General features: G+C 45.3%; 1 protein-coding gene across 1 annotated transcript in view; it reads left to right on the forward strand.

The window, feature by feature from the left end:
* The window catches only part of DHRSX (dehydrogenase/reductase X-linked), a 271,705-nt gene that overhangs the window by 87,338 nt on the left and 168,857 nt on the right, over positions 1-15,510 (forward strand). The window contains exon 2 of the mRNA XM_026449577.1: positions 2,472-2,579. Coding sequence (XP_026305362.1) covers positions 2,472-2,579 — 108 coding nt within the window. The remainder of the gene's footprint in view (positions 1-2,471; positions 2,580-15,510) is intronic.

Raw genomic sequence — 15,510 nt, forward strand, 5'->3', positions numbered from 1 at the left:
TCTAGCTCCCACCAGCACCCCTGTTGCCTGCACCTGTGAGACATGTTCTGAATCCAGCCACCTCTCATGCCACCTGTGCTGAACTGTGGCCGAGCTCCCCCGTCAATCCCTGGGACTGCTGCAGGGGACCCCTGATAGCCCTGTCTTCCTCCAGCTTGAGGGGATTCTCCAGGAATCTATCCCTTCGTTCCTTCCTGTGAAACATATCACAGATTCAGCTCAGAGCCCTGTGATGACGCCCGCTCTGCCACAGAGACGCTCACGAGCTCTGCGGGGTGCCCCTACACCCCTCCTCTCTTCCCTCTTCCCACGTGCTTAGCTCCAGCCAGCCAGCCGCCTTCCTCTTCCTGGAATATCCCAGGCATCTAGGCGTTTGCTCTCTCCGTCACAACATCCTCTCAGGAGGCATCTTCCTCTGACCCTCCATCCAGAATCACCGCATCTACCTCTCCTCTTCTTCCTTGGTTCTGGGTTTCCTTTGAAGTTCGTTCGTAACTGGAAGATGTGAGATCTGGAAAGTTCTGGATTATTGCCAGGCACATCTGTGTACTTAGAGTGGATGGTGTCTTACCCAGGGGAACTAAATCTCCTTGAGGCACAGAACATGTTTATGTGGGTCTAGTTCGTTTCCCTGTATGCTGGGGACGGAGTGTGGGCTCTACACATATTTTATAAAAGAAGAAGGGAAGGGTTGGAATACGGACAGAAGGAAGGAGGAAGAAAGGAAGGAAAGAGGGAGGGAAGAAAGAAAAGAGGGAGGGAAGGAAAGAGGGAAAGAAGGAAGGAAAGAGTGAGAGAAGGAAGGAAAGAGGAAGGGAAGGTAGGAAGGAAAAAGTGAGAGAAAGAAGTGAAGAGGAAAGGATGGAAGGATAAAGGAAGGAAAGGGAGGGAAGGAAAGAGGAAAAGAAGAAGGAAGGAGTGAGACAAGGAGGGAGAGCATTAGGAGATACACCTAATGTAAATGACGAGTTAATGGGTGCAGCACACCTACATGGCACATGTATACGTATGTAACAAACCTGCACGTTGTGCACATGTACCCTAGAATTTAAAGTATAATAAAAAATAAATATATGAAAAAAAGAAGAAAGGAGGGAAAGAGGAAAGGAAAGAAGTAAAGAGGGAGGGAAGAAAGGAAGGAAAGAAGGAAGGAAGGAGGAAGGAAGGAAAAAGGGAGGGAAGGAAGGAAGACAGGAAAGAGGGAGGGAAGGAAGGAAAGAAGGAAGGAGAATGGAAGGAAGGAAAAAGGGAGGGAAGGAAGGAATGAAGAAAGGAAAGAGGGAGGGAAGGAAGGAGAGAGGGAGGGAGGGAAGGAGAGAGGGAGGGAAGGAAGGAATGAGGCAAGGAAGGAATGAAGGAAGAAAGGAAAAAGAAGGAAGGAGGAAGGAAGGAAGGAAAGAGGGAAGGAAAGAAGGAAAGATGGAGAGAAGGAAGGGAGGACAAATGGAAGGAAGAAAAAGCAATACAAATCTCTGTGAAAATGTGGATCACTTGTCTGAACCAGAAATTCAAGTGAGATGCTATCTGCACCTGTGCCATCAGCAGCTATGAAGCAAACTGTATTAAGCGTGTCTTTTATGTTCTGTGTTCTGATGCGTGACTTCTGTGACCTTGTCAGCCCTGGAGACCCTGCCCCTCCCATGGCTGGCGAATACCCACAGGTGGTGAACAACCCGTCTATGAGCCTGTCTTTCGTACGCAAACCCACCAATCCAGAATCCGCCCCCCAACCATCTCCTTTATTAGGCTTGCCTATTCCACGTCACTCTCCACCTGCCGTAACCACCCCAAAACCAGGTACCAGAGAGTCAGGAACAGCCGCTGTGCCCCAGAGCCCGCTGAAATCATTCACACTAGCCCGCTCTAAGCCTCCTCACCTGTTCCTTTCCTTGGAAACCACAAGGCAAGCTCTTGTCCCCTTTGTCTTCCCACCTGACCAAACTGGGTGTGCCCCTGTGTGGTCCTGAGTGGCGTGACACGCCCCTCCTCTTGGAACCTGTGAGAGTAACAAACCACTTGCTCAAGAGCAGTCTCCTGATCTGTTGGCCCCACACCATACCTACATCCTGATAAAGTCTACATTTTACAACGCAAACGAACCAAGATGTCCTGCCCGGTGCTGCCCTGAGAGCAGAGGTTAGTTCAGGATTCTCGCTCGCCTCTGAAAGGGTATCCACGCTGCAGACCTTTCTGCCGGTCACAGGGACGGCATACTCCAGCGCCTGCCAGGGACTCACGGGCGGTGACAGGGGATGTATCAGGTGGTTTTTTATTGCGCTGTCATTACGTGAGGCTAATCCACTTTAATCCATTCCTGCCTCCTGAGCCTGTGGGAATTCAAGAGGAACAGAACCAGAAGGAATGGAACCGTCCCTCGCTTTGGCATCCTGCATCTCTGGAGGCTTACTTCTTACACGTATGTGCTCTGCTTTTAAGTCTTAGTTTGACGATCTTCTCTTCTTCTTTTTCAGGTTTCCCCCGACAACCTGACCGCGTGGCTATCGTGACGGGAGGGACCGATGGCATCGGCTATTCGACGGCAAAGCATCTGGCAAGACTCGGCATGCATGTTATCATAGGTGATGACTTTTACAGTGACTTGTGTTTTTTGTGTTTTGGGGTTTTTTGTTTTTTTTTTTTTGAGGCAGGGTCTCACTCTGTCAGCCCAGGCTGGACTGCAGTGGTGCGATCTCGGCTCACTGCAACCTCCACCTCCTGGGTTCAAGCGATTCTCGCACCTCAGCCTCCCGAGTACCTGGTTTACAGACATGCACCACCATGCCCGGCTCATTGTCGTATTTTTAGTAGAGAGGGTGTTTCAATACGCTGGCCAGGCTGGTCTTGAACCCCTCAGCTCAAGTCATCCACCTGCCTTGGCCTCCCAGAGTGCTAGGATTACCGGTGTGAGTCACCATGCCTGGCAGTTGGTTGTGTTTTATACCTAATGTGAGCTACTTAGTTGTTCATGTAGACATGTATGCAAATGTTGATTTGCATATAGAAAATGCAGTGAGATCCAGAACACTCATAAAGGTGATATTCAAAGCCTGGAAAACACAGGAAATTGTTGTACTCTTTTGGAAATAGATACATGTGCTGCTTCCATATTCATCCTGTGTTTTTTTTTCACATGGTTTCCTGGAAAACAATAACCACGTATCTTTATTACTTTACTAGGGCTGCTATAACAAAGTAGCTGAAGGAGACCGGAGGTTTCTTCAAAAGCCAAATTTAGTTTCCACAATTCTGGAGGCTGCAGGTTTAATATCACAATGAGGGCAGGGCTGGTTCCTCCTGCGGCCTCTCTCCTGGGCTTGGAGACGCCGTGTTCTCCCTGTGTCCTCACAGGGTCGCTTCTCTGTGAGTTTTCATCTCCTCTTCTCCTGAGATGTCTCAGTTTGTCTCAGGCTGCTCTCACAGAATACATAGACTGGGCGGCTTATGCACAACAGACATGGATTCTCCCACAGTCCTGGAGGCTGGAGGTCTGAGATCCAGGGCTGGGCAGGGCTGGTTCCTCCTGAGGCCTCTCTCCTGGGCTTGTAGGCGCCGTCTTCTCCCTGTGTCCTCACAGGGTCATCCCTCTGTGTGTGTCTGTGTCCTCGTCTGCTCTTCTTATAAGGACAGCAGTTCGATGAGATCCGGGCCCACTCTAGTGACCTCGTTTCACCTTAATCACCACTTTAAAGACCTTATTTCCAAACACAGTCACCTTCTGAGGTCCTGGGGTTTAGGACTTCAATTTGTGAATTTTGTTCAAACACAACCTCCTGACAGAATCTGAACAGTTTTGTGGGATACTTGTTTTTTCTGCATCCATGCCCTGTAGACACTCGGTGTTTGATTTCTGCGCTTCTTTTTGAAAATCTCTTAAAAGCTCATCGTGAGCTCTGACTCCTCTTTAGGTGGGACCTCTTCAGGGTCTCCCTTCAACTGGGAACATGAGGACAGTTGGAATTAACCCATTCCACTATTGTCAGTGAAGGAGAGGGGGAGGGGGGGGGGGGGGGGGGGAGGGGGAAGAAGAGGGGGTGGGGGAGGGGGAAGGAAGGGGGAGGGGGAAGGCGGGAGAAGGGCGGGGGAGGGGGAGGGAGCATCAATTGCATACCTGGGGAAGTTTAAATCAGCTAGCTTAAATGATGTGTGGAGATGAGCTTGGAAAAATAAAAACCTTAATGCGTATGATGCTCACTCTTGACACTACCTGAATTTTGATTAATTATTTTCAGACAGGATCCTGCTCTGTTTAGCCCAGGCTGCAGTGCAGTGATGTAATCATGGCTCACTGCAACCTCAAACTCCTGGCCTCAGGCAATCCTCCTGATTCAGCCTCATGACTTGCTGGTACTACAGACACACACCACCATGCCAAACTCTATTTATTTATTTATCTATTTATTTATTTATTTATTTTTGAGACAGAGTCTTGCTCTGTCACCCAGGGTGGACTGCAGCGACACGATCTCGGCTCACGGCATCCTCTGCCTCCCGGGTTCCAGCGACTCTCATGCCCCAGCCTCCCGAGTAGCTGGGATTACAGATACCCACCACCATGCCCTGCTAATTTTTGTATTTTTAGTAGAGATGGGGTTTCGCTTTGTTGGCCAGGCTGGTCTCACACTCCTGACCTCAGGTGATCTGCCCGCCTCAGCCTCCCAAAGTGCTGGGATGACAGGCGTGAGCCACTGTGTCTGGGGCCCGGCTTATTTAAAAAAAATTATTTTGGCGGCTGGGCGCCGAGATCGCACCACTGTACTCCGGCCTGGGTGACAGAGTGAGACTCGGTCTCAAAAAAATAAACAAACTGTTCTGGAGGTACAGGGTCTTGCCATGTTGCCCAGGCTGGTCGTGGAACTCCTGGGTTGAGGCGATCCTCCCACCTTGGTCTCCCGAAGTGCTGGGATTACAAGTGTGAGCCACTATGCCTGGGCACCCTTTGCTTTTAATGAAAGACTGTTATGATGTCTGCTTTTATAAACATGATACTGTAGGTCTGGTTTTAGAGATGCAGGATCGTATTCACTTAAGACTTTCCAGGCCGGGCACAATGGCTCACACCTGTAATCCCAGCAGTTTGGGAGGCCGAGGCGGGCGGATCACGAGGTCAGGAGATCGAGACCATGCTGGCCAACATGGTGAAACCCTGTCTCTACTAAAAATACAAAAAGTAGCTGGACATGATGGCGCATGCCTGTAATCCCAGCTACTTGGGAGGTTGAGGCAGGAGCATCTCTTGAGCCAGGGAGCCGGAGGTTGCAGTGAGCCGAGATCGCGCCACTGCACTGCAGCCTGGGTGACAGAGTGAGACTATCTCAAAAAAAAAAAGAAAAAAGACTTTCCAAACCCAATGCCCGTTATTGACTGACTTCTTCCTTTCTGCCATTCTTTCTCCTTCTTTCCCTTGTTGTCATTTATGGAAAGGTGGTCATGGATCATAAACAATGCTTAGGGCTGGAGATTTCAACATGAATTCGTCTCAGTTCTTCCTTATCTTGGAGGAGCTCTGTCCAGGACAGAGATTTTTCTGGGCCTTGAACACCTTTGCAGAAGCCAAAAGGCTCAAGCGTAAGAGTGTGAGTCTGATCTGGTGACCAGGGCTCAGCACGGAGCCTTTCCGGGCTTTGAACCTCTGGATGTCTGTTGATGCCTCATTGTACAGGCTAAAAGTCATCATGTTACGAATCAATGAAGTTGACATACATGTAAAAGGTATAAGGAAAAACTGAGCTCTCCACATCATCGTATGCACAAAATCTGTCCAATAGAAACGTGATACCCTCATGCATTCAAATAGCTGCTCTGGTTCTGAGCTTCATGCATTTCAATAGCTGCTGTGGTTCTGAGCCTCGACGGCCATCCACTTGGCTTTGAGTTGGCTCTCTCCAAAAATCTCCGTGGCAGTTTCTGCTGGTGCAAATGCACGGCTGCTGCCCACACCTCTGTGTTTTCTCATCTTCATTTGCAAAAGAAGAAAATGCTAACCTTGCTGACGCTAACCTCCTGAATTTCACGCAGGAATCCCCAGGAGTTTTTGACTCAGAGGGGGAAACTCCACGTTCAGCCTTCTGTGTGTTCTCCCTGGAGATGCGTGGTTCATGGCAGTGCACATGGCTCCTTGCTCTGTTCTTCACTTAAGTTTGAGCCTTTTTGGCTTTTGCAAAACATGAGTGCACAACTTAAAATTTTTCTGTGTCATGGGTCTTCTCAACTTTCACATTTTTGAGACAGGGTCTCACTCTGTCACCCAGGCTAGAGTGCAATGGCACGATCTCAGCGCACTGCAACCTATGCCTCCTGGGCTCAAGCGATCCTCCCACCTCAGCCTCCCAAGTAGCTGGGACCACAGGTGTGCACCACCAGGCCTGGCTAATTTTTTGTAGTTTTAGTAGAGACGGAGTCTCACCATGTTGCTCGGACTTGTCTCAAACACCTGAGCTGAAGCAGTCTGCCTGCTTCGGCCTCCCAAAGTGCTGGGATTACAGGTGTGAGCCACTGTGCCTGGAAACTTTTAAAATAATTTTGTGGCCGGGCGCGGTGGCTCAAGCCTGTAATCCCAGCACTTTGGGAGGCCGAGACGGGCGGATCACAAGGTCAGGAGATCGAGACCATCCTGGCTAACACGGTGAAACCCCGTCTCTACTAAAAACACAAAAAACTAGCCGGGCGAGGTGGCGGGCGCCTGTAGTCCCAGCTACTTTGGAGGCTGAGGCAGGAGAATGGTGTAAACCCGGGAGGCGGAGCTTGCAGTGAGCCGAGATCTGGCCACTGCACTCCAGCCTGGGTGACAGAGCAAGACTCCGTCTCAAAATAAATAAATAAATAAATAAATAAAATAAAATAAAATAAAATAAAATAAAATAAAATAAAATAAAATAAAATAAAATAAAATAATTTTGTACAGGCAGTTCCCTTCCTCATACAACCATCTTTCTCTCATGGGCTTCGGGTTTGTAAAATAGTATATAGACATGTGTACTGTTTCACAGGATGAAGCTTAGTTGTATTAGATAATGATAACATCTTGTTTGGCTATATCATAATGAGGTAATTGAGTAGAAGGTAATGAAATTTGTTGGATTAATGATTTGTTGGGCTTTGGGAGCACTTTTTGGTCTATTTCAGTTTCTTTCTTTCCATCAAGCATTTTTTTTTACTCAAAGTTGTGTCTAACTCCCACTTGAGCATTTTTTCACCCATTCTTTTTTTTTTCCTTTGAGATGGAGTCTTGCTCTGTTGCCCAGGCTGGAGTTCAGTGGCACAATCTCAGCTCACTTCAACCTCCGCCTCCTAGATTTAAGCGATCCTCTTGCCTCAGCTTCCCAAGTAGCTGGGACTACAGGAGTGCACCACCACACCCAACTAATTTTTGTATTTTTAGTAGAGATAGGGTTTCACCATGATGGCCAAGATGGTCTCAATCTCTCGACCTCGTGATCCGCCCGCCTCAGCCTCCTAAAAGTGCTGGGATGACAGACGTGAGCCACTGTGCCTGGCCCCATTCTCTTTGTTCTATTTTATTATTTTATTTTTATTATGATGTTTTTGAGATGGAGTTTCACTCTTATTGCCCAGGCTGGAGTGCAGTGGCGCGATCTCAGCTTACTGCAACCTCCCGGGTTGAAGCCATTCTCCTACCTCAGCCTCCTAAGTAACTGGGACTATAGGCGTGTGCCATCACGGCAAGCTAATTTTTGTATTTTTAGTAGAGAGGGGGTTTCATCATATTGGTCAGGATGGTCTTGATTTCTTGACCTCATAGTTTGCCTATCTCGGCCTCCCAAAGTGCTGGGATGACGGGCATGAGCCACTGCGCCCGGCCCCATTCTCTTAATAGACTGGGAGAAGTTAAAAGTTTCTGACAATTTCCTGAAATTGTCAAGTTCATCCATGTCCATAACTCTCCTGTCTTGGTGTGTTTGGGCTGCTGTAACAAAATCCTGCAGACTGAGTGGCTTGCAAACCAGAGAAACTTACTGTCCTATAGCTCTCAAGGCTGGAAGTCCTAAGACCAGGGGGTCAGCATGGTCAGATTCTGGTGTAGTCTGTCTTCTAGGTTGTGGATGGCCACTTTCTCCTGCGTCCTCACATGGCGGAAACTGGATGGGGTCTCTTTTATAAGGGTACTAATTCCATTCATGGAGCTCCACTCTCATGACCTAATCATCCCACAAGCCTCCGCCTCCCAACAGAGTCTCCAGGGATGTTAACAGTTTCAACGTAGGAATTTTGGAGGGATACAAACATTCAGTTTATTGTACCCCCTCTAGATGCAAAAGGATTGGGTTTAGATGAGGAGACCCCGTGAGAGAGGGTGCCCATCTGAGAGTATAGATCTAGAAGTTCTTACGAACTTGAGCACCTCCGTCATCTGTTTACATCTCCCTGGGACCTGAGTAAATCAGAGACAAGACGTAGGACAGGAGGGGTTCTGAGATTCAGTGTGGAGACTGTGAGATGGTGATGGATTCCAACCTATGGTTTTGACCATCCATGCTAGGTGGATATCTGCTGTATCATTAACGACATGACCAACTTTGCAGGACGTTCTGTGTCTCAGACTTCTGCCGATATTTGAGATGACTGGGTCAAAATGATGCTGATTTTTCGAACAGGGAGAGCAATAGGTATTCTCTGAAGGTTGGCTGGATATGGGCCTAGTGGCTTCAATGATGGTGGAGTAGGATGAAGAGAGACCCTCAAGACTGAACAAAGATGGGAGGACTTATATCCAATACTGGTTATATTTGACCTTGTGTCTCCTCCAGTACAATGATCTTTTCATCTTCTTAATTCTTAATTAAGCTAGGCAGTGTTTAATTATTACTTTAATTCTTCATTAAACTAGGAAGGGAAGAAAATACCCCATTTCTTTGTGCTTTTTTGCCTCATTGTGGTTTAGGTCATGAGGAGGTCTAGTTGGGCAGGTCATGAGGAAGTCTAGTTGTATGAGGTTGTGATGATGTCTCATTGAGTTACATCATGATGAGGTGCAGTTTGGTTCGGTCATGATGAGGCCTAGTTGGGCAGGTCATGATGAAGTCTAGTTGTATTAGGTTGTGATGATGTCTGGTTGAGTTAGATCATGGTGAGGTACAGTTTGGTTTGGTCATGACGAGATCTAGTTGGGCAGGTCATGATGAAGTCTAGTTGTATTAGATCATGATAATGTCTCCTTTGGTTATGTCATGATGAAGTAGTTGAGTAGGATGTAATGAAGTCTTGTTTGATTAGATCATGATGACTGGTTGAGTTAGGTCATTATGAGGAATGGTTTGATTAGGTCTTAATGAAGTCTAGTTCCATAAGAGCATGATGAGATCTAGTTGGATTAGACATGATGATATGTGACTTATTTAGGTCATGATGAAATCTAGTTGGGCTAAGTCACTCTGAGATCTAATTGGGTAGGTCATGGTGAGGTCTAGTTTAGTTAGGTCCTGATGACATGTAGTTGGGTTAGGTCACACTGAGGTCTAGTTGTCACATTGATGAAATCTTGTTGGATTAGATTAGGATGACTGGTTGAGTTAGATCATTATGAGGTGTGATTTAATTAGGTCTTAATGAAGTCTACTTCAGTAATAGCATGATGAGATCTAGCTGGATCAGATCATGATGATGTATGGTTTGGCTAGGTCATGATGAAGTCTAGTTGGGTTAAGACCCAATGAGTTCTAGTTGGGTTAGGTCACATTGATGTCTAGTTGGGTAAGTCATGATGAGGTCTAATTGGGTTAGAGCATGATGAGATCTAGTTGGGAAGGTCATGATGAGGCCTAGTGGATAGATCATAATGAGGTCTAGTTGGGTTAGGTAATGATAAGTTCTAGTTGGGTTATATCATCATGAGGTAGTTGAATACAACACAATAAAGTCTTGTTGGGTTAGATCATGATGACAGGTTGAGTTAGATCATGATGATATGTGGTTTGGTTAGGTCACAGTGAGGTCTAGTTGACTGAGGACTTTGTAGGAACAAAGCAACGAAGACATGCGAGCAAGCTTCTGGTGCATGTGCATGGGAGTCTCAAGTGTTACCACTTCATCTAGATGATGTTTACTGAGCATCAGGAGCAGCATATGTCAGCACCAATGTGCCTTTTTTCTTGAGATAAACAGAAAGTAAACACCACATCTGCACCCTACCTGTGTCTCCTTTCCCACAGAGCTCCTGATGTCAGTGTTTAATTTTCACTGAGTTACAGTTTTGACCCTTCAAGTCAATCCAATCAATTATTCAGTCTTATCTCCCCTGTGTGACTTTGAGGATAATTGGATTTATTCTGAGAGAGGCACTTTTTCATTTTGTATGACAGTTTGATTCAAAGTCAATTAATGAAAAAAATCATTGAACACAATGAATTTTATATTAAATACAAAATATGAGATGAGCATATTTAACTTCAAATTTTTAATTAAAAATTTATTAATATTTAAAGAATAATCAACTACTTGTAAAATAATTCAGATTATAACCTGGGTCCAACTGAAACACATTAATATGATGAGACACATATATCAGTTGTTCAAATTCCCATCTGTCCACAAGATCTTAGTTTCATTGTTTCAAAGTATTGTTTTGGTGGAGGATCATTTTTTTTCATAATGCTTAATGGAATGTCATCTAAGATGTAGGTGGGGTTGGTAAACTTTTTCTGTAAAGAGACCGATAATAAATGTGTTCATATGTTTCTCTCATAACTATGAGCTCTGCCCTAGTAGTGAGTAACCACCCATAGGTAATATTTAAAACAACAGGAAAGTCTGTGTTCCAGTAAAACTTTTTTGTATAATATCCAACTGCAGACCAGGTTTAGCCGCAGATCGGTGACTCTGGTTTGGGCTCAAAATCTTTTTGTTTAGTAAGAGGAAATTATAGTGCTTTCTTCCAATATAAGAAATCTCTTGTCCTCAGGAAGGGTAGATAGTGATGAGGTCTAGCTGGGTTATAATGAAGTTTAGTTGGGTTATGATGAAGTCTAGTTGGGTTGGTCCTGATGAGATCTAGTTGGGTAAGGTTCTGATGAGGTCCAGTTGGTTGGTCATGATGAGATCTAGTTAGGCTATAATGAGGTCCAGTTGGGTTGGTCATGAGAAGATCTAATTGTATTAGGTCATGATGAGATCTAGTTGGGTTAGGTTATGATGAGGTCTAGTTGGGCTGGTCTTTATGAAATCTATTGTATTAGGTCATGATGAGATCTAATTGAATTTTGTTACGATGATATCTAGTTGGTTGGTCATGATGAGATCTAGTTGTATGAGGTCATGATGTGATGTAGTTGGGGTAGGTTACGATGAGGTCTAGTTGGGTTTGTCATGATGAGAACTAGTTGTACTAGGTCATGATGAGTAGTAGTTGGGTTAGGTTATGATGAGATCTAGTTGGTTGGTCATGTCGAGATCTAGTTAGGTCATGACAAGGTCTAGATGGGTTGGTCATAATGAAATCTAGTTGTATTAGGTCATGATGAGATCCAGTTGTGGTAGGATATGGTGCAGTCTAGTGCATTGGTCATGATGAAATCTAGTTGTATTAGGTTATGATGAGATCTAGTTGGATTAAGTTGTAATGGGATCTGTTTGGTTGGTCACGATGTGCTCTACTTAGGTCATGATGAGTTCTAGTTGGGTAGGTCATGACAAGATCTAGTTGTCTCATGTCATGATGAGGTCTAGTTGGGTTAGGTTATGATGAAGTCCAGTTTGGTTCGGTCATGATGAGGTCTAGTGGGATTGCTCATCATGAGAATTAGTCGTATTAGATCATAATGAAGTCTAGTTGGGCTAGGCTATGATGCGATCTGTTGTTCATGATGAGATCTATTTGTGTTAGGTCATGATGAGATCTAGGCGGGTTAGATTATGATGAGATCTAGTTAATTGTCATAATGAGATGTAGCTAGTTTATGATGAGGTCTAGTTGTGTTGCTCATGATGGGATCTAGTTGTATTAGGTCATGATGAGGTCTAGTTTGGTTAGGTTATGATGAGGTCTAGTTTGGTTAGGTCATGATGAGTTCTACTGAGGTTAGGGTATGAGGCGATTTACTTGGATTAGGTTGTGATGAGGTCTGTTTGGGTTGGTCGTGATGAGATTTTGTTAGGTCATGATGAGGACTAGTTTTGTTGGCCTTGATGAGATGTAGTTGTATTAGGTCATAATGAAGTCTTGTGGGGTTAGGTTATGATGTAGTTAAGCTGGGTTCAGTTATGATGAGGTATAGTTGGGTTGGTCATTAGGAGAGTTAGTTAGGTCATGATGAGGTAGTTGGGTTGGTCATGATGAAATCTAGTCACAGTCAGTCATGATTAGATCTTGTTGGGCTGGTTGATAATGAGATTTAGCTGTGTCAGGTCATGATGAGGTCCAGTTGGGTTGGTCACGATGTGATCTCGTTGTATTAGGTCATGATGAGGTCTAGTTTGGTTAAGTTATGAGGTCTAGTGTGGTTGGTCATGATGAGATTCAGTTAAATTTTGATGAAGTCTATTTGGGCTAGGTTATAATGAGATTTAGTTGGGTTAGGTCATGATGAGGTCTATTTGGGCTAGGTTATAATGAGATTTAGTTGGGTTAGGTCATGATGAGGTCTAGTTGGGCTAGGTTATAATGAGATTTAGTTGGGTTAGGTCATGATAAGGTCTAGTTGGGTTAGGGTATAATCAGATCTATTTGGGTTAGGGTATGATGAGGTGTATTTTGGCCGGTCCTAATGAGATTTAGTTGGGTTAGAGTATGATGAGGTGTGGTAGTGTTGGTCATCATGAAATCTAGTTTTGTAGGTCACAGGAAGTCTAGCTGGGTTAGGTTATCTAAATTACAACTGTCTTTTAAAAGTGACTTTGTGCCACATATACTTTGTGTTGTCCATGAATAGCACATGTGACACATGTAAAATATTTGAACTTGTATTTCATTATCTATTTACTTATTTTAATTGACAAAAACAAGTGACATATTTTTATGGTGTCCAAAGTGTGGTTTTGATATATGTTTCCATCTGGAATGGCCAATTCAAGCTAATTCGCATATCCATTACCTTACGTGTTTCTTTTTGCGTGTTTTTGGAAACACGTAAAATCTACTCTCTTTGCAATTTTCAAATATGAATTATAGTCACTGTGACTAATTATAGTCAAATTCAAGACTACAAGTCACTAATTTAGTCACCTTAAGTACAATAGATCTCTTGAACTTATACCTTCTGTCAAACTGACCTTTGGTGTCATTTGACCAAAATGTCACCAACCCACCCCCCAGCACCTGGTAATCACCATAATACTTTTTCTTTTCTTTCTTTCTTTTTTTTGAGATGGAGTCTCACTCTGTCGCCAGGCTGGAATGTAGTCACGTGATCTCGGCTCACTGCAACCTCTGCCTCTCAGGTTCAAGCAATTCTCCTGTCTCAGCCTCCTGAGTAGCTGGGACTATAGGTGCACACCACCACACTCGGTTAATTTTTGTACTTTTAGTAGAGATGGGGTTTTACCACGTTGGCCAGGATGGTCTCGATCTCTTGACCTCGTGATCCACCCGCCTTGGCCTCCCAAAGTGCTGGGATTACAGCCGTGAGCCACTATGCCCGGCCAATAATCACCATAATACTTTTTCTTGTGAGTTCAACTTCTGGAGCCTCTACATATGGGTGAGATCCTGTGGGATTTGGCTTTCTGCGGCTTATTTTACTTAATGTGATGTACTCCTGGCTGATCCATATTGTATCACAGGACAGGTTCCCCTTCTTTTCAAAGGCTGAATGGTATTCCATGGTGTAGATACCCCACATTTTCTTTGTCCACCCATCCTTAGGTGGACACTTAGGTTGGTTTCATAGCTTGGCTCTTGTGAATCAGGCTGCAGTGAACATGGGACTGTAGATATCGCCATAAGGTGCTCATTTCATTTCCTTTGGATCTATACGGAGGAGTGAGATTGCTAGGTCAGAGGGTAGGTTTATTTATTATTTATTTATTTGAGATGCAGTTTCGCTCTTGTTGCCCAGGCTGGAGTGCCATTTCGTGACCTCGGCTCACCACAACATCTGCCTCCCAGGTTCAGGCAATTCTCCTGCCTCAGCCTCCTGAATAGCTGGGATGACAGGCACATACCACCCAGCCCAGCTAATTTGTATTTTTAGTAGACACAGGGTTTCACCATGTTGGTCAGGCTGATCTCAAACTCCCAACCTCAGGTTATCCACCTGCCTTGGCCTCCCAAAGTGCTGGAATTACAGGTGTGAGCCACCGCACCCATCTGCAATGAATACGGGAGTGTAGATGTCTCTACAAAGTGCTAATTTCATTTCCTGTGGATCTATACGGAGGAGTGAGATTGCTAGATCCTATGGTAGGCGTATTGATCATTTTTTGAGGAACTCTCAAAAAAAAAAAAAAATGAGGCCACCCCTTTAGAAATACCTTAAAATCCAACCTCTCTGGTCGAAGATATTTGAAAAAAATGATGATGACATCCAACTGTAGTCTCCTGTCCAATGCACATTCACTTCCTAAGACATGAAAGAAACCACGCCGGGTGTGGTGGCTCATGCCTGTCATCCCAGCACTTTGGGAGGCCAAGGCGAATGGGTCACTTGAGGTCAGGAGTTCAAGACCAGCCCGGCCAACATAGTGAAACCCCATCTCCACTGTTTTCCATAATGACGGTACCAATTTCCATTGCACATAGAACACGTAATGCCTTCCCTCCCCACCCCCCTAAATACGAGGGATGAAGCAGACGGCAGATGCACTGTGTTGGGGACTCGTGTGGTGTTTCTGTGCATATGCAGTAGTTGCTCAGTAAATGCAGGAACTACTCCAGCAAATGTCCCACATCCAGTTCCTTAGAGAAGCTCCCTCCAGATCTGAGGAGACAATTGCTGAAGGTGACGTTGGCCAAAGAAGACGTCGCACATGCCACACACCTTCTCCCTTCCTCCAGTGTGCTGCCTCTGTCCTGTGCCAGTGTTGACTGTGCCACCATGGAAAATGCCCTCCCCATGAAGGTGGTCTTCTCAAATCATTGCTTCACCTGGCTTTTTTGGATGCTCCCAGCTTTTTTCTGGCCACTTTGGTCTTTCCTGGGAAGGTGGAGGCTTCCTTCTTACTTCGTCCCACCTTCTAGCACGTTTCCCTTTGATTTTCCTTTTTTTTCTTTTTGAGATGGAGTCTTGCTGTGTTGCCCAGGCTGGAGTGCAGTGGCGCAATCTCGTCTCACTGCAACCTCCGCCTCCTAGGTTCAAGCAATTCTTCTGCCTCAGCCTCCAGAGTGCCTGGGATTACAGGCACCTGCCACCATGTTCGGCTTTTTTTTTTTTTTTTTTGAGACAGAACTGGGTTCTGTCACGCAGGCTGGAGTGTAGTGACCTGGAGTACAGTTCACGGCAACCTCTACTTCCCGGGCCCTGGTTCAAGCGATTCTCCTTCCTCAGCCTCCAGAGTACCTGGGATTACAGGCACCTGCCACCATGTCCGGCCTTTTTTTTTTTTTTTTTTTTTTTTTTTTTT

This window comes from Piliocolobus tephrosceles, chromosome Y, assembly GCF_002776525.5.
Source record: "Piliocolobus tephrosceles isolate RC106 chromosome Y, ASM277652v3, whole genome shotgun sequence".
Classification (NCBI taxonomy): domain Eukaryota; kingdom Metazoa; phylum Chordata; class Mammalia; order Primates; family Cercopithecidae; genus Piliocolobus; species Piliocolobus tephrosceles.